The 20,003-nt window shown below is 41.0% G+C and overlaps 2 protein-coding genes across 2 annotated transcripts in view; one reads left to right on the forward strand and one right to left on the reverse strand.

The window, feature by feature from the left end:
* LOC134655918 (F-box only protein 11) overlaps positions 1–15,915 on the reverse strand; it is a 28,921-nt gene extending 13,006 nt beyond the window's left edge. The window contains exons 1-5 of the mRNA XM_063511423.1: positions 15,524–15,915; positions 12,688–12,928; positions 1,724–1,891; positions 1,327–1,531; positions 694–949 (exon numbers count right to left, since the gene is read on the reverse strand). Coding sequence (XP_063367493.1) covers positions 694–949; positions 1,327–1,531; positions 1,724–1,891; positions 12,688–12,928; positions 15,524–15,620 — 967 coding nt within the window. The 5' untranslated portion in view covers positions 15,621–15,915. The remainder of the gene's footprint in view (positions 1–693; positions 950–1,326; positions 1,532–1,723; positions 1,892–12,687; positions 12,929–15,523) is intronic.
* Positions 15,916–16,339: 424 nt separating this feature from the next.
* LOC134655620 (CAAX prenyl protease 2) lies at positions 16,340–19,650 on the forward strand. Its single transcript, XM_063511056.1, has 6 exons — positions 16,340–16,542; positions 16,617–16,861; positions 17,015–17,182; positions 18,327–18,395; positions 18,684–18,746; positions 19,364–19,650. The coding sequence occupies exons 1-6, from the start codon at positions 16,427–16,429 to the stop codon at positions 19,564–19,566; spliced, it is 864 nt and encodes a 287-aa protein (XP_063367126.1). The 5' UTR covers positions 16,340–16,426; the 3' UTR covers positions 19,567–19,650.
* The last annotated feature ends 353 nt before the right edge of the window (positions 19,651–20,003 follow it).

Below are 20,003 nucleotides of genomic sequence, written 5' to 3' on the forward strand. Positions count from 1 at the left end.
GGGATTCAGATCGAAGGTCATTGGCGTGGCGGAGCCCCTTTAAGTAACATCAATTTCAAGGACATTGGGTGTTGACAGCCCCTTAATATGAGTTTAAAAGCGGTTTTATGACATTTTTTCAACGATTTTAACAAGTCTTCAAAAGTTTCGGTTTCGGTTTCGGTTTCGGCCGAAACTAGACCCAAAGCCGAACATTCGGTTTCGGTTTCGGTTTCGGAAAAAAAGCATGTTTCGGTCGGACACTAAAATTTGGTAAGATCTAAATATATGAAGTTTAATCGAGTTAGGGTTGACAACAGACATAAAATTTGAGAATGACCTAAAAATATAGCTACGGATTATTTTCGAAGTCTTCCTCTCCGGAAATTGGTTTAAATCAGAAAACAAATTGATAACTACATTACTATCCAGATTGATAGTGTAGGGGAGCTATCAGTGTCGACCTTAATTTTAACACGATCGTCTAGAAAATAATATCATAATCTGATTACGAAATTTGATTTTTCTATATAAACTAATTGACCTAAAACTCAAAAAACATACTTAGTTTCGACTCTCACACTGTCATAGTAGGACGACTATACTAAAAAAATCACTAAATTCACAACCCTTCTTTATGGTTTAGCCGTAATAGGGTAAAAAAAGAGTGTAGCCGGACACTTCGGGCTCCGGCTCCATGTATCGGGGGCTCACCAATGAGCTGCACGTCGGTGTCGATGGCGAGGCACTCCTCCTGGTAGAGCCCCTGGTGCACGAACACGAGCGCGGGCTTGGGCTGCTGCGCGCGGCGGCACGCGCACGGCCCGGCGCCCGCGCACGCGCACGCCGCGGCGGTGCTAGCGCCCGCCGTCGCCGTCGCCGCCGCCGTCGCCCCGGCCGCGCAGGGCGAGCTGCCGCTGCTGCTGGTCGGCGTGGACCCGCCGCGCTCCTCCACATACTCCAGAGCGGCCTAAAGGAATAATTTCAAATTAGCATCTTCGGACGTGCCTTCCTGCATGTGCTGCTGCTGAAGCGTGATGTGAAAATGTGTAAACGACCAAGGAGGAGGTGTGACCTGGGGCCCATTTCTCGAACGGTATTAGACTAATATTATTAGTGTGTTGCCATGGTAACCCATACGATTTGAGAGTTCGTGGACTAATAATATTAATCTAATACCGTTCGAGAAATGGGGCCCTAGTATCCGAAGCGCTACAGTGTCGAGATAAGCACATAATATTATGCTAATATGCCAGGCTGAAAACCTAAATGAGTGCCGTCGAAGCCACGATCCTCACAGTAAAACGGAGCGGATATTAATGTCTCCCTGAAGGTAAAAAAACTTACTCTAATAGTATTAAAATGCTTGATCCGCGAGTCCTTCTTGGGACGGTAGTTGGGTCGCACGTGAATGCCGTAGTACAGCTGCCTGAAGCTCTCCTTCCAGGGGTTGTCGGCGTCGCACTCGTCCGCCGTCATGAACTCGAACTGGCACGGCGCGGTGTGCATCAATGGCATGTCGTATTCAAACACCGATTGGTATAGGCTTTTCCTGTGATCAAATGTTTATGATAAGTTTTTATACCAGTTTAGTGTGTTGCATATTTCTAAAATGTTTTCAATGCGAAAATTAACCATTTCAGATGCACAAATGTCTAGATATAGACATCGCCACATTATGCTTTGCAAAATTGTAAAAACTTTTATATGCAAACAAGTTTTTATAAAGGTTGACAGGACTTACCATAGCTCAGTATCATTGGCGATGGTATTGAACCGCTTGCAGACCTGCGCCACGCGGCACAGATCGCGCTCGGTGAGGTGCGACAGGATACACAGAAGCACCTCGTCGGGCAATTCATACTGGAGGTACTGAGATACGTTGCATACGTCCACGCCTTGTGACAATGATCTACAAAAAAAATATTGTGTAATTATTCAGTCAATGAGGTAAATGATATCAGCACAATCGTCGCCCCCATGGAAAACTCACCTATCTGCAAAAAACACATTTTTGAGGGGAAGGATTTTAAGCTGTAAAATTTGTTTAACTTTTTTTTTACAAGTCAATGTTGCGGTTGAACTGGTATTTTAAATACATAAGGGTTCCAAAATGTATGCATTATATGATCCATTTGTGAGATATACACTACGCTATTGTAATCAGAAGTAAACGCATTTTCGCAACTTTGTAACTCCATAGACAGTAAAAAAAGGTCAACTTATACACCGTGGTAAACTGATGAAAATGCCACTTTCGTAAGTAAAAAATACATTCCAAACATTTTGAACCAATGTAAAGTTACGGAAATGTCATTTTCGTAAGTTTCTTATGGTGCATGTGAAGTTGTGAATACGTTTTTACTCCTCTATATTTAGCTGTAAAGTTGCGAATGAGTAGGTATTTACTTTTGATCCCAGTAATATCTTATAATATATTATATGCGATTGTATCACAGAATTCACAGAATACAAAAGCAGTATTTTATGACACTTTTAGTAGAATTATGAATTTTTCTATTTAAAATTTGATATCACTTATTACATAGGCCAATTCGAACGTGCTCTGTCTGACATAAAACCGATATAAAAAATATTAAAAATGATATTGGAATCATATCAGTTAGCTGTCATGCATTATCACGGGCGTCTCGCTCTCACTGATATTTCTAATAGTATCGGTTTGATGTCAGTGCACGACTGCACGTTTGAATAGGCCTGACGGTTAGGCCAATAAAAAACATTATAAAATATAGTGTAAGTATTTCATAAACAAAAGATGTATGGAACAAGTGTTCATTTCATTAAAAAAAAAACAAATCTTCTTCCTGATCGGGTTCCAGCAAACGATCTTATTACTTCTTCAGAAACTGGAAGGTTTGCAAAATATGAGTATTTAGGTATTTGATTATCACGGCATAGTTTCATGAGATCACCTTTTTTTGCTTTTGAAATAGGCATTCCTTTATCATAAGCAGGAATAGGTAATAATGTGGCACTTTTTCCCCTTTCTGCTTTTAATTTTAACTCTGTGAAGTGTTTGTCATCATAATCACTGAAAATTGATTTGGGACTTTCTTTACGATATTGAATCCATACTGCATCATAGAAATTAGTCATAACTTTTTGTCCTGTTTCGTCCTATGATCCATTCTCAATGGTTTCGTTATTTTTAGTTCTCTTCTTCTTTTTCTGTTGTTTCGAATTGGTATCCTTTGCAAATTGCACCTCATTACTGTTAAAGTCTAAAAACTCATCATGAACCAAGACGTTTACATTAAATGGACGGGGAATCTCATTATTTGAGTCCATCCATCTGGTGTATATACTGCTACGTTTTTAGCCTTTTGTTCAATTTTAGAGTGAACTGAATCACACTCCATGTGGCTGTGCCCGGATTCAAAGAAGACGTGATCTACTATTTCAATCATTTCATGTGTCGAAACGAGGTGCAGAAGCATGCAACAGAAGTGGTAATTTTTCTGCTCCCCACCGCAATTGTCTGACATCATTCTGACATGTGTGATACCTTCTTTGTCTAAAATATATTTGTATACGCAGGTTGCGACTTCGACACTACCCCGCTTACCTTCAGTTTCATCCCACGTATAACAGTCAACATCTTGATCATCAAACTTATAAAAAGTTAAGTTATAGACAGCTAACTTCCGAAAATAAAAAAAGGGCCCAGCTGCCCCTTTAGGTGTTTGGAGAACTGCTTCTAAATCAAAGTTGAATGCCAAAGTTTTCACGTCATTCACTGCTGCTTGTCTGTCAGCGTCTCGGCGCAAAAAAGCGTCATCTCTTCGTTTTAGGTGCTGGAGATAATCACCCCTCTTCACATTCTCCATTTATATATGGCACGCAATTTTTGCAAAGGTCTTTTTTTGGCACATGAAATTTTAATTTATATGATCTGAAAATTTTCCTATATGTCTCTATACATGCTGGAATAGTGCCTTCTTCTGAACACTGTATTTAACAAATTACATTCCTTACAAAACTTATTATATTATAACGATTATTCTAAATTTTTTACCTTAACTAAAATGCGATTCAGGTATATTCGCAAAAATGTGAAATGTGATTTCATTACTAAATTATAAATTACTACCATAAACTTGCGAAAATGCCTGATTCGCGTATTTAATTTGGATAATATTACGAACACAAACACACTTGCCACCATAACAAATTAACGAATTAGCCAGATTCGCAAAATTGCAGTAGACTATACACGTCGTTGGGTAATAATCTCCACCATAACAAAGTGATGTGTGACATAGCCATGCCACCAGCGCGCCATGTCGCCCCGTCGATGCACGCGGAGCAGAGTCCGGCCGCCACGGCGCGACAGCGCGGTGCGGGGCGCGACGGAGGGGATCGCCAACCGGCAGCTATATAACCGCGCGCAGCGCTCAGTAGCGAGCCGATTCCGTCCCCGCCGCTTCTCGGCAACACTCCTCTCCTGATCCCTTTCCTTTGGTCGCGGCCAGGGTGACATATGTGCGCCTAAGCCAGGCCATTCCCTTCCACCTCGGGCTGGAGCGGTCACCGCCTGCCAGAGGTATTCCCGTCACGGGCCGGAGCGGTCACCGCCCGCCAGTGATTCCCCTACATCCCCCATACGCAAGGCCTGTAGCGGACACCGCCGGCCGGCGTAATTCCTGTCCAGGATCTTTCCTATCATCCACACCGCCCGCCAGTGACTCCCATACGCAAGGCCTGTAGCGGACACCGCCGGCCGGCGTAATTCCAGTCACCGATCTTCCCTATCATCCCCACCGACCGCGCTCTACCCGGTAGCCTAGCCCGGAGCTAGGCCCGCGTCTGTATTACCTAGGGAACCCGCGTATCGGCCCGCTACCATAGAGACCCGGCCGGCCGGGATTAGTTAGTGATAAGAGTAGTTAATAAGTGTTTACAATAAACGGCATAAAGCCCCGTCTATATCAGTGTACTATCCGTGTTTGTGTTCACAACCCGTAAGTCCCCTTTCTCCCAAATCTGAGACTAGCTCGGTAAACCTCTCCAGCCCTTCAGGCCGAGAGGATATGTGACTCCTGCTCAGGCAGCACATCACATTTGGCGCCCAACCGAATAACTCACAATTAGGAGTCTTATAGACTCGGGAGAAAGCTAAATAATAATATACGCGACGCGTCCCACCCGCCCGTGCAGAATCAATGCAACACCGCGAACCTATCACTGTATCCTGTCAATAAAATCGTTATAACTCCGTACCGTATCCTGTCGAGCAAATCGTTATAACTCCGTACCGCATCCTGTCAAGCAAATCGTTATAACTCCGTACCGTATCCTGTCAAGCAAACCGCAAACTCCGACCCAACGCATCGCGAGAAGAGAACAACGTAGCCTATCGTAAATCAATGCCAACTTCTTGGATATACCACTTGAAGAAGCCAGAATTGATACAACAAGCCGAAGATAGAGACATCCCAACGACAGACCTCACAGTCGAACAGATAAGAAAACTACTGGTAGAGTCCATAAAGGCCACAGACGAATTTCAAACTCCAGAGAAAGAACAGCCGGCTAGAATGTCTGAAGACGAAGGAAAAGTAGACGCAAATCGGTTAACAAAGCTGATCCGGGAGTGGAATCTCTCATTCAAAGGGTATGGCAAACCAGAAGAGTTCCTGGAGAGGTTGGAGGAGCTCATCACGGCAAGCGGAATAGAAAAGGAGGAAATATTACCAGCACTACCACGGATACTACAAGGAAAGGCTCTAGCGTGGTACAGAAATAACACAGAGTCATGCAAAGACTTCGACAGTTTCCTCAAACTGTTTAAACTTTATTTCTACCCCAGCAACTACGAGGAGGACCTCATCGTCAGGATAGCAGCAAGGAAGCAGAGGTTCGGAGAGAGCTTCGTCGATTACTTAACCGATCTACAAACATTAATGCGAAGAAGCGGAAACCTGAGTGAGAAAGAACAACTACATAGGATTCACGAAAACATGACAAAAAACTATAAACTCTACATAAAGAAAACCGACTTTAAGGATCTACCTGAGTTAGTAAAACTAACAGCAGAGTATGAAAGCATACTGACACCGGCGTACAGTGGAGGATTCCCCGGGAAAAGACCCACAGAAAGAGCAAGATGGAGCAACTCACCGCAAGTTCAAGGCGACAGAACGCTACAGACACAACAACGAAACGAACAAATACGAGATCGCCAGTATGGACAACGGGACAGCGAACCGGGACCATACACACGCGAAGGGATAAAGATACACCCAAGATATGATCCGAAAACATGTTGCTGGTCGTGTGGCAAGTTTGGTCATGACGCAGCACAGTGCCGTTCGCAACAACGCATTTTTTGTAGTAATTGCGGCATACTAGGTATTTTGAGCAAGAACTGCTGTAAGAAAAATAAGGGAAACAGTGGCTCACAACCAGTAGGAGCGGCAGGCGACGAGGACCAAGGCGACACCAGACCTTTTATCAACGTGACATTTAACGAGGTCACATACGAATGCCTGATAGACACAGGGTCAACCCACACGTATGTAAACGAGGAAGTATACAGAGTCTGCAAAACGAAAGGAAATCTCGAACAACATGTACAACGAGTGATAGTGTTGGCAAATGGCACGAAAACAACAGTAAAGACAGCCGTACTAGTGAAAATAACAATGAACAACGTTACGTTGTGGCAATGGGTTCGCGTACTGCCCATGGCGTCAACCATCATCATAGGTATGGACGTTTTAAGCAAAATAGGCATGAAGATTACCTGGCCCAATGGCCAAGATGGCAGAGACAACCAAACCGACGGTACTCAAGCTATAACCTTAGAGGAAACAGCCACACAACAACAAACGAATAACATCGACCGCGGAACACCGACTAGCCCCCCAGGCGGACTACCACGAGATATAACTGACAAACAGAAACAACAGTTGGAAAATTTACTTGAAAGCGAGTTCGAACAATGTGACAACAGTCCCAAAGGAAATACATGGGTTCAACATAAAATCAAAATGAAGCACAATGAACCAATCAAGCAGAAATACTACCCTAGGAACCCCAACCAACAACAGATCATAGACCAACAGGTTAAAGACATGCTAGAGCAGGGAATAATAGAGAAATCGAATAGCCCATATAGTTCACCAGTAGTATTGGTAAAAAAAGAGAATGGCCAGTACAGATTTTGTATAGACTTTAGGAAAATAAACGAAGCATCGGAAAAGGACGCATATCCCATCCCACAAATAGACGACACATTGGAGAAACTCCGAAATGCTCAATACTTCTCCAAATTCGATCTCAAGAATGGATATTGGAATGTAAGCCTAGAGGAGAGTAGCAGACCACTCACAGCATTCACAGTCCCCGGGAGAGGACTTTTTCATTTCAAGGTCATGCCATTCGGATTACATTCGAGCGGAGCCACATTTCAGAGACTTTTAGACCAAGTAATAAGTCCCGAATTGGAGCCACACGCGTACGTGTATCTAGACGACATCATCGTATGCAGCACGACGTTCGAAGACCATATGGCACACCTTAAAGAAATATTCCGTAGGATCCGACAAGCAGGTCTACAAATAAACAAGAATAAATGCGAATTCGCGAAACCAGAGATAGAGTACCTAGGCCACACGGTCACAAGAGAAGGAATAAAAATGAATGAAGCGAAAATCAGGGCAATAGTACAACTACAACCTCCGAAAACAGTAAAAGCCGTGAGAACACTAATAGGAATGACATCCTGGTATAGGAAATTCATACCTAACTACGCCACAATAATAGCACCACTCGTAAGATTGCTTAAGAAAGGAGAAAAGTACCTATGGAACGCAGAACAACAGGAAGCACTAGAAAAAATAAAAACAATATTAACAACAGACCCCATACTCGCTAGGGCGGACTTTTCTAAACGTTTCACGATACAGACAGATGCGAGTGACGTGGGCCTTGGCGCAATATTAACCCAGGAACACCAAGGCTTGACAAAAATAGTCATGTACGCAAGCAGGTCACTGACTTCACCAGAGACAAGATACTCCACCACAGAGAAAGAATGTCTCGCAGTCATATGGGGAATCCGCAAAATGAGAGCATTCATAGAGGGATATCACTTCACTATTATAACAGACCACCAGGCATTGAAGTGGCTGAACACACTGAAGAACCCATCGGGAAGGCTAGCCAGGTGGGCACTAGAACTTCAACAGTACCAGTTTGACATTATATACAGAAGCGGGAAGCAAAACCATGTAGCGGATCAACTATCAAGAAACCCGGTATGCGCAATACATACACAAGGCTGGTACGACAGGAAACTAGACCTAGTACAAAGACAACCGAACACAGCACAAGATTACCACATAAAAGGGGGACAGTTATATAAGAAAATAACTCACTCAGGGTACAACAAGCAGACAGATCCAGAAACAGAATGGAAATTATGTGTACCGGAAGCCGACAGAGGACAAATAATGCACCAAAATCACGACATGCCAAGCGCAGGACACCTAGGGATGGCTAAAACAACCAAAAAAATAATGCAACGTTACTACTGGCCCGGTATGCAGAGAGACATATATACGTATGTTAAAAAGTGTAACGCCTGCCAAAAACATAAAGCAACGCAACAGAAGCCGAACGGTGTGATGCACATAAATAACGCGACGAGGCCATGGGAAGTCGTAACAACAGACCTCATTGGACCATTACCGCGGTCATCAAAAGGTTATACATGGATAATAGTCTTCCATGACAAGTTCACGAAATGGACAGAGATAACTCCACTTAGAAACGCAACTAGCCCCGCGATAGCCAGAGCATTCGAACAAAACGTAGCGTTGCGGCACGGTGCACCGCAGGCGTTACTATCAGACAACGGGAAACAATACATAGGGAAAACATTCACGGATATTTTAAAAGCCTACGGAACCCAACATAAATTAACCCCACCCTATACTCCGCAATGTAATATGACCGAACGAGTGAATAGAACATTGGAAACCATGATTTCAATATTCATCAACGAAAACCACAAACAATGGGACAAATACCTATCAGAATTCAACTTCGCTCTAAATACATCAGTCCACGAGTCGACGAAATATACTCCTGCATTTTTGCTGTACGGAAGAGAACTTCGGACACCGCAAGATATTAACCCCCTTCCGACACCCCAAATAAAAGAGAAGTCAAAACTAGAGGAAATATACGCTATAGTAAGAAAAAAATCAACAACAAGCATCACAAACGCAAAAAACATATTACGACCGGAACAGGAAACAATGGAAACCCGTAGTGGGAGCCTTAGTACTTAAAAAAAACCACGTACTATCAAACGCAAGTAAAAATTTCTGCGCAAAACTAGCACCAAAATATACGGGACCATTCAAAATATTAGAAAAAAAATCACCGGTAATATTCGTGCTTCAATCTCCAGACGGGAGAGGAAAATTAATAACAACGCACATAAAAGACTTAAAACAGTACGAACAAGAATAAGTAACAACCATCAACAAACAAAAATCCAGTAAATAAACAAAAGAACACATTTACAACATTTAAGATAGCCAGTACCGGCCGGAACAGAACTTAGAATAATAATCCACTCGGATAACCGGGCGACCACCGACAAAAAGAAATGGACTGTACCGCAATACAAATAAGACACAGAATAACAACGGGCTCAAGCAACGACATATCATCATATGCTATAATCCATGGGAACAAAAAAAAACAAGATAAGGCGGAATCATAGATTACATCCAGTAGACGAAATAAAATACGGGATAAGGCGAACAACAAATGAAATTCAAGGAATAACTAGAAAACGTTAGGTATCGCACCAAACGCAAGTCGAGCGAAATTCAACCTTATTTGTAGGAGAATAAGACATCATTTAATACAACGGGATAAAATAAAATCATGAACAAACAACTAGCGAAGGAAGACATACAAAGAGGTAGATGTGTGTAAGGAGACTTAAAACTACCCGCAATATAACAAATAATAGGTCTATATAAGCATGCACGTAATGAACGGGCACAAACCGAAAAATGCGAACTCCAGTGAAGGACCGCCTGATCTCTACCGGACGCGCGCGCGAATTTCGGTTCGATCCAAGAACGAAGTGGTTCTGGGAGGACCACACGCGCCGGGAACCACCGCGAGATGACCAGCAACCGCGAGAAGTGGACACAGGAGACCAGCCACAGCAAGAATGGGACATAGAGGAAGCGCTAGCTCTCCTAGTCTCCACGGAGGAATACGCCGCGTTCGTGGCAGAGGGCTTGTCAGCAGTGGATACCAACGGAGACGAGCAGGGACCTGGACCGGACACGTCGTCATCGACACCATCACCAAGCCCCAACTCGGACGGCGGGAGGAAGAGGAAGCACCGAGCGGGCCGAAAGAGGAACGGGGGAAAGAAGTGTGGCATAATCCGGATGCCACATACCAAGCAGAAACCGAAAACAGAGTAAGATAAAACTGTAGTACGTAATGAAACAACTAGTTAGATTATTTGTTTTTTATTAAAAAAATATATATATATATAAAAAAAAAAAAAATGCTGAATGGAAAAAAAAAATATAATAGTAAAAAAAAAAAATAGATACAAAAGAAAAAAAAAAGAAAAAAAATATATGGAATAATAATAAAAAAAAATGTAAAAAAAAAAAAATATATAAAAGAAAAAAAAAAAGAAAAAAAAGGGAGTATATTTATAGATATCCGTTTAGATTATTAATGTTACGGTGATTTTTCCCCAGGTAAAAATCTCCAAACCAGGGAGGGGTATGTGACATAGCCATGCCACCAGCGCGCCATGTCGCCCCGTCGATGCACGCGGAGCAGAGTCCGGCCGCCACGGCGCGACAGCGCGGTGCGGGGCGCGACGGAGGGGATCGCCAACCGGCAGCTATATAACCGCGCGCAGCGCTCAGTAGCGAGCCGATTCCGTCCCCGCCGCTTCTCGGCAACACTCCTCTCCTGATCCCTTTCCTTTGGTCGCGGCCAGGGTGACATATGTGCGCCTAAGCCAGGCCATTCCCTTCCACCTCGGGCTGGAGCGGTCACCGCCTGCCAGAGGTATTCCCGTCACGGGCCGGAGCGGTCACCGCCCGCCAGTGATTCCCCTACATCCCCCATACGCAAGGCCTGTAGCGGACACCGCCGGCCGGCGTAATTCCTGTCCAGGATCTTTCCTATCATCCACACCGCCCGCCAGTGACTCCCATACGCAAGGCCTGTAGCGGACACCGCCGGCCGGCGTAATTCCAGTCACCGATCTTCCCTATCATCCCCACCGACCGCGCTCTACCCGGTAGCCTAGCCCGGAGCTAGGCCCGCGTCTGTATTACCTAGGGAACCCGCGTATCGGCCCGCTACCATAGAGACCCGGCCGGCCGGGATTAGTTAGTGATAAGAGTAGTTAATAAGTGTTTACAATAAACGGCATAAAGCCCCGTCTATATCAGTGTACTATCCGTGTTTGTGTTCACAACCCGTAAGTCCCCTTTCTCCCAAATCTGAGACTAGCTCGGTAAACCTCTCCAGCCCTTCAGGCCGAGAGGATATGTGACTCCTGCTCAGGCAGCACATCACAGATGAATATGCCAGATTCGCAAATTTGCTGTAGGCTACTCATGTTAGGTACTAGGTAATAATCGCCACCATAGCAAAGTAACGAAACAACTAGATTCGTTTATTTGCTATAGGCTACTTTCTTCATATATATATAATATTTGACACAGTGAATATGCGAATTTGCCGGATTAGTAAGTTTACTATGGGACAAAATCTTTCATGATCCATATAATCGTCCCCGGAAAAATACCTTAACTAAAAGTTGTAAGTTTACCATGGGTGCAAACATATAAACATTCAGATTTGTACAAATGTAACTCTGGAACCATGAATGTTAGATCTATGAAAATTTGTGAGAAGGTGTATTCTCCTATTTGGTGCAGATTTATAGCAAAAAGTCAATTTTGTAAAAATAGCAGATACGTGAGTTTTCCATGGGGGCGACGACATTTACTTTCTAAATTCATTTACATCTAGGTATGTATTACAGTATTTCTTAGTATTGATTGACGATGACTAAGTTGCTCTAGAATAGTGTAATAAAGATACTAGACTAGACTGCATTTAGCAAACATTGTAAATACCTATAAACAACACAATGTATGTTTACAGTTCCTAGAAATCAATTAAAGGTTTGAGATTACATTTTTATGCAAAAATGTGTCACACATTATATTCTATAAGAGAATGCCAATGTTTTATTTAAAAATATATATTTATATTACATATACATATAAACATCAAAAAAGTTTTATTATGCCATACAAATACGATTATGACACCTAATGACGTCTATGATTTAGACGCACCAGCATCAGCTGCCTGTCTAAAACGAAATAATAATAATAATAATAATCTTGGACACGGCGCGGATAGTCCGCCGGTTCCTCTCTCTCTGAGGCCCTAACCACCGGCAGCTTGAGCCTTGCCCCGCTGCTGGCGGCACCCTAGGTTAGGTTTTTTTGTAATATGTTTATATGTATTATATTTTACTTTTATATTCATATTGTAAAAAAACCTAAACTAAGAAGATAAGTAAATAAAGAGTATAATAATAATAAATCCTAACTTTCTTTAATAGTTGAAAATGCAGTACGAGTAATAAAGTAGACTTACGTCCTAGGCCTCTTCCTGGCCGGCAGTGAGCAAGTACCCGAAGGCCCGGGCTCGTGGTAGGCGGGCGGGCTCTTGCGGCGCAGGTCGTACGGACTGTGGTGGCCGGCGGTGGTGGCGGGCGCGGCGGCGGGCACGGGCGGCGAGCCACCGCCGCCGCTGCCGCTGGGGCCCGCGCAAGCTGTGGCAGCCATGGCGCTGCCGGTCACGTTGTTGGGGCACGGGACTGACTCACATGGCTCCGCTGGAAATTAAAATGGTTGGTGTTTAGGAGGAACTATACTTTAGACAGTTTTAGATGTGTGGGAACTGTGGTCTTATTAGCTGACAGTTGGATACATCAAGATCCAATTGAAGTTGGATGAAGCGCTGGTGGCCTAGCGGTAAGAGCGTGCAACTTGCAATCCAGAGGTCGCGGGTTCGAACCCCGGCTCGTACCAATGAGTTTTTCGGTACGAAATGTGGAGGCAGCGGGAAGGGACTGGATTCAAAATAGAGTAACATGGCAAAGCTTGGAGGAGGCTTTTACCCTAACAGGGACCACAAAATATTAAAAAGAATAATCGTTAAGCAAATTGTAATGAAAAATTTAAAAAAATTGTGGTTTATTTCCACTATAATGTAATATAATATGTACGAAATATCATTTGATATTTACCAGTCGCTTTTGGGTGAAGGAAAAGATCGTGAGGAAACCGGACTAATCCCAATGTTTAGTTTACCCTAGTTTACCCAGTTTACCTAGTTTTAGTTTAGTTTCTGGGTTGGAAGGTCAGATGGCAGTCACTTTCGTAAAATCTAGTGCCCACGCCAATTACTGGGATTAGTTGCCAAGCGGACCCCAGGCTCCCATGAGCCGTGGCAAAATGCCGGGACAACGCGAGGAAGAACAGTTGGATACATCAAGATGCAGTGTGTTAAGTAATTTTTGTTAATATTAAAAATTAAACATTCCTCATACACACTCGCCGCTTTAGGGTGCTCAGAATTTAATATGTGATATGAAAATGGCCATTTACCAAAGTTGTGGCTAGTTGTGGCTGTGGTTATGAAATTTTCGATTTCTAGATATTCCTAAATTGCCTGCAACTATAAACCTGCAATATAACACTTAAGTATGTAACGTAAGAATTAACTTATATGAAAATAAATTTTGTTGTTTAGTTCAAAACAAAGAACACACTCAATTTACTTTTGCTTTATTTCTTGGAAACCTGTTCACCAAATGCAAAATGGCTGGAAACATGTTTTAAGTGTTTTATTCCTACTGTTTTATTATGTTTTTATTATGATTGTTATAAAAATAAATCTAGGCTAAATTAATTTTAAAGTAAGAAGCATCTGCTAGCAAACCTATTTTTTTCATTTACTTGAAAAAAAAAAAAAAAAAGAAGACTACTGATCTGAATACTGGTCTGGCTCGTCTGGTCATTAAGTATAACCACCAGAGCTATAAATGCTTACTCAACCCTTGGTGATTTTTTCCCAAACACATTACTTTGGAAAAGTTTTAGTAATAGCAGTGAGAGATCGGCACTTTTTTACTGTTGTATAAATTATGTATTGTAAGGTTTTCTCAGAAATTGTAGGTTATTTCTACTAAGAATCATTTATTAGTATTATTGATACTACTAGACTAGAGAACAAATAAGTGAGTGGGAATTTACAACAATAAAACACCCAGATGTCTTTTTTTGTCTACTTTTAACTTAAAATTATCTTGATAAAAATCCCCCTCTCCAGTTTACCTCCAGTGGTTTTAAATCTTCCAACAAGTTTTTAATAATCTTGTTTTGTGTAGATTACTTTTAAACTATTTACAGGTTAAGTTTTGATTACAAAACATAATATATTCAAATAGGGCATTCCAGACAAACCATTTATACAATATAAAAGTTATAAAGGTAAGATATGGTAGGGTGTTCAATCTAGAATGTTTCTAAAACAGATCATTGTGGACCATCTGTAAAAAAAATCACACCAACCAAACTGACCTACCTCAATCTAATATACCTTGAATGTTGCTAACTTTGTATTTAATACCTTAACTTAAAACTTAACGAGATAATTACCCATATAAATAAAACAACTATTCCAAGAGTGTGCACATGTACTATGCTAGAATAGAACATCTCATAGTTTGACTAATTGTAAGTTTAATGGACAACTACACATTTTCTTTTTTATACACATTGCTAATGGTTTCATTGACACATGAAACTATATAAACATGCGGATATAAACATACTTGCGGTATCTTATCACTTGAGTCAAAGAAAATACAATATGTAATTATGGAAATAAAATAAGTATGGTACGTAAGTACCTCAATCTAGATGACAGCATACATGATTTCAAATAAACGAAAACAGCCATGTATGTTTTGGTTTAGTATGCAAAAAGAAATAATTTAGTTCCGTAATTTGTCCAACTTAGTCTCGTTTTAGAAAACAGCTGTTTCATCATGTGTGCAAAATAAGTTTTCGACTACCAAATCAATACTCATATTGCGCAAAATGTCACTGAAATGCGCTATTCAATATCATCGACAGACATTCGTACATTGAAACTAAGAATTAGCATGCCAATCAACGGACGGGAACAATGACCAACGATTTAAATATTTTCAGCGAGATACCGTGAGAGATTTTCGCACAATTGCAAAATATGGAAAATTGACTTGCGCCAGCAGAAATTGTTTGGTACCGTCGTGGCAAAATATTAACACTTGAGTACCAATACTTTTAACAATAAAATTAAACCTAACTCATTTGTGAAAATGTCGATAATGACCCTTTCATACGGATTGGGGCGACATCAGCCGACCCGGATTACTTACTCGATTGTGTCCTAGAAGGCAATGGTATTCGATGTCCGCCTTTTCTTCGCGATCTGCGAACGTAAGAACGCGAAGAGGAAAACGAGGCACTAGGCATTATTCCTTTTAATACTTATTTTCACTAGAATTCAGCACTAAACAAAGGAGACACCCGCACCAACACCGTCGGCCATTTTCTGTTTAGATTAGATTGGTAAAACGAAACGGGAAATAGAGATTACACCACATCAGTGACTGCTAAACTAATGTATTTAAGATTTACAAACAAAACACTAATCACTGATACTAAAATAATAACTGTTAACTCATAAAAATCATTATTTAAATGAATTATACTAAAAATCAGCTCTACCCTAGCCGAGCTACGGGCAACTCGACTCTGCTCGAGCAAAATATGGCGGATTTAAAGATGGCGGCGATGACACTAGCGCCATCTCCATTGTAATGACAATGACAATAGTAAAGATTTGTTTTTTTTAACATGCGTTCAAGATAAATAATTTAAATTTTTAGATAATTCTAGCGTAAATCCTATAACGTACTAGATTACTTACATTTTCATAAAATAATGTATGAACAAACATGTTTACGACCGTTTCAATTGACTTGGTCTCTGGTCTATTTTAGGGGGCTACCGCAAACTTCGAGAATGCAAGATTATGTTTTACCTCTGTCGCTCTCTATTAAAGTGACAGAGATCGAGATACATGTACTTCAATTTTTGAAGTTCACGGCAGTGGTGCTTCCAACAGTTCCAACTGTCAAATAATGAAAAAAAAAAACTTAAGCTGAAAAAAATCAACACAGTACAGAACACCTTTTTACAGGGTTTCCTTTTCTTTTCTTGCTATTTTTATCAGCTTTATATTACACAAAAAAGAAAATTATATAAAAATCTTTAGCATGTCTTCAATTGAATTTTTGGAATTAAATTCATGTACGTTTTCGGTGCTGGCTTGCATTTTTCTAACGTGCTCATATGTCGCTAGTTTATACGTTTGGAAGACCAAATTGAGCAGGTAAGTGACCACCTGGGTATAATTGGCATATGTATTCTTGAAAGGTTCTTTATATGGTTTTATTATTCTTTCAGAGACCATCCTTCCACAATAAAACGAAGGTTTTTCAGCGTATCATGCATGATGCTTCTGGCCCCTTTCTTCACTCAATATTTCTTCACTGAAAATACTACAATGCGCGGGGACGTATACGACCACTTAGGGCTTCGTACTTCGGGGCTTATCAGTGCCTCTATTTTACCTTTGCTTTTAACAGCTATTTTATTTTTGGGACCTCTGACTATGCAGTTTTTATCAGGCATCTGGAAACTGTATGCAGGTAAATATTGACATATTTATTACTCTGTTCTATGCAGTTCTAAAACAAAGCAATTGTTTCCTAAGATACCTTGTTCGTAATGTATTAATAGGCTGTTATGAGGTCAATTTAGTTAGTAGTAACATCAAAATAATCATCAATTTGTACTTTCAGAACCTGTGTACTGGGTATCCAGTTGGCAGGACTGGGTTTGGGTGAGGAACCACTTCATGGCACCACTCAGCGAAGAATGGGTCTTCCGGGCCTGCATGATGCCACTATTACTACAATGCTTGGACCCTTTGACAGCAGTTTTCACAGGCCCGTTGCTATTTGGTGTTGGTGAGTTGTTTTATATCTATGTTGGCGGCCGATCGTAAGATCAGGCAGATAATAATGTTCCTGTGTAATGTTTTGACGATAGTGACATTAAACCAATATATAGGTAGGATAGGTTCGTTACGTTGCTTTAGATGCCCAAAGGGCAAACTGCCCAGAAATAGGAGCCCCGCGTACCGGGGCTCCGTCGACTCAGGGAACGGGTCAAAGATTTTCACGTTTCACAATATGCCTAGGAATTTCACGATATGCCTGATCTTACGATCGGCCGCCGACATCTACATCATTATTGGTAATGGGGTTAAGAACTGCCCAAAGCTAACATAACCGTAAGGAAGACCCACCTAACGTGTGGGATGTGGGTATTACTCAGATAAAAAAAAGTTGTCTCTCATGTGGACAATTAGTTACCTGCTTTATATAAGCAGATAAGTGAATCCTCTTCTACATAGCCCTTAATTTTGGGTATGTCCACAGGAAATACATGAACCTAATTGCTGCATATGACCAATGTTTAATTAATCCTCATTGATTTCCAGCTAATTTACTTACTCGTAAATTCAATCAATCACATATTTTATTAAAGAACTGGCTGTAAGAATGATATAGGTTTGCTTTAAAAAGTCTTGGTGTGAGGTTTCATATGCCTGATAACTATCTAAACTTGATTATTAGTATATCTCTAAAATAATTGTCATTGGCACAATTATTTTAGAGATTCCGCTAGCAAACTGAATTAATTTATTAAAGTTTTTCTTTTGTATATTTTTTCTCTTAGGTTTTGTATTTACAATCCTGTTTGATACAAAAAATAAAGTAAAATAATACACATATGAAATGAAAATCAGGACATGAAAAAAAAAACTCAGGAGCAATCGGAATTACATTAAACGTTGTATGTACAGAAGTTCTATAAAAACTGCATGTCCCCTTAAAAGTCATGCTGTTTCCTAACTGCAAGAGAATTATTTATTTTAAACTTTATTGCACATTAAAAAAGAGTACAACAGGCGGATTTAATGCTGCCATAGGCATAGTATTATTTGCATAGTAGAAGTATTTGAAACTTTACTAGTACAACCAATGTGTATTGTTATGCTAATGATGCAATGAACCAAATTGTTTACATTTGAATACTAATTTTCAGCTCACTTCCACCACATGTTTGAGCAGCTTAAGGCCGGGTTTGAGTTTAAAACGGCACTAATGATCTCAAGTAAGTATTATTTATGAATTTTATGATGAAAAAAGTTCTTAACAACTTTTATTAAAAATACACATTGTTTTGAATATGTACTAGCGACCCGCCCCAGCTTTCACGGGTTAACAAATTATGCATAAACCTTCCTCTTGAATCACTATCTATTTTAAAAAAACCGCATCAAAATCCGTTGCATAGTTTTAAAGCTCTAAGCATACAGCGGGAAGTGACTTTGTTTTATACTATGTAGTAATTCCACAAGTACTTATTTGAGATTTATTAATTTGAATTTTCTTTTTCCAGCTTTTCAGTTCATGTATACAAGTTTGTTTGGGGCATATTCTGCATACCTTTTTGTCAGAACTGGTAAGTTTGTTGTTTTACAATACATATAATATAGAATTTTTCAAATAAAATAAATTTGATTGGATATCATTATTACATTGTTTTGTGATCACTGTTATCAGCGACACGGGCTTCGTGAAGTGGACACAGACATAAATCATCTACAGGTTTCGTCACTTACCAACACATGATGTAATCCGCAACCAATGATTTATAACAAGATAGGTTATAGGCGTTCCAAAATTGAAGCGCTTACCTTGTGACAAATTGTACAAGTTGCCTTTAGTCGCACCTGGGCACGCGAGCAATGTGCACGTACCAACGAGCTCCGGCACACCGAAAGATAAAGAGACGAGCTTATGTTTAACAACGGGTAATGCGAAAATTAATGAAAAATAACAGATTTCTTCGTAGGCACAGAAAAAAATATGGAAGTATTTTTTTATGCTCCTCAAGTACGGGTATAACCTATCTATAGTTATATAATATCATTGTCCGCAACAGGCTTTGTCAATCCTTACCACTAGCTTTAATCTATTTTTCAATTCAACTTAATGTTTGATTGTTCACAACCTTCATTTGAAAATAAACCTAAACTGGACGTTAAGTACCTATCCAGATGATTTTTTTGTTTTTAGGCCACTTCATGGCCCCACTAGTCGCACACATGTTCTGCAACCACATGGGCTTCCCCAACTTCGGGGAGATCGGCCAGTTCCCCCCTCTACAACGAATCACGATCATCTTCAACTTCCTCTTAGGGTTCGTCTTATGGTGCTACCTCCTCACGCCTATGACCAGCCCCGATATCTACGACAATAGATTGTACTCTGAAACGTGAATAGATTGTAATTCATAAGTTGTCACATCGCTCATTCTCAATTTCCGTATTAGTAGGACAAGTATACGTGTTTACAGAGAGGTGGGTGATTTTCGAACAAGTGCAATGAAGCTTAATATTTTGGTGTTATACATACACACATAGTGCTTACTTATTTTTGACTTTTAATAGCCGATTTAAACTCTCGCGCGAGCCACGAGACGAGCCGCGAGCCGCGCCACGAGACGAGAGTGTAAGCGGTGGGCTCGCGGCTCGTCTCGTGGCTCGCAAGCTCGTCGAGCTAATATAATTTAAACACTAACGGCACGGCATAAGGTTTATATGCATAAGGAGTGTAAACGGTGGACTCGCGTCTCGTGGCGCGGCTCGCGGCTCGTCTCGTGGCTCGCGCGAGAGTTTAAACCGGCTATAACAGTTGCGTTCTACGCAAGTAATGT

Source organism: Cydia amplana, chromosome 17, assembly GCF_948474715.1.
Source record: "Cydia amplana chromosome 17, ilCydAmpl1.1, whole genome shotgun sequence".
Taxonomy (NCBI): domain Eukaryota; kingdom Metazoa; phylum Arthropoda; class Insecta; order Lepidoptera; family Tortricidae; genus Cydia; species Cydia amplana.

Excerpts from the sequence above, each read along its gene's own strand:
- LOC134655620 (XM_063511056.1), top strand. The coding sequence starts at position 16,427 with ATGTCTTCAATTGAATTTTTGGAATTAAATTCATGTACGTTTTCGGTG. Across the intron at positions 16,543-16,616 it reads TGGAAGACCAAATTGAGCAG|AGACCATCCTTCCACAATAA; the intron begins GTAAGTGACCAC and ends TTATTCTTTCAG. Across the intron at positions 17,183-18,326 it reads CCCGTTGCTATTTGGTGTTG|CTCACTTCCACCACATGTTT; the intron begins GTGAGTTGTTTT and ends ACTAATTTTCAG.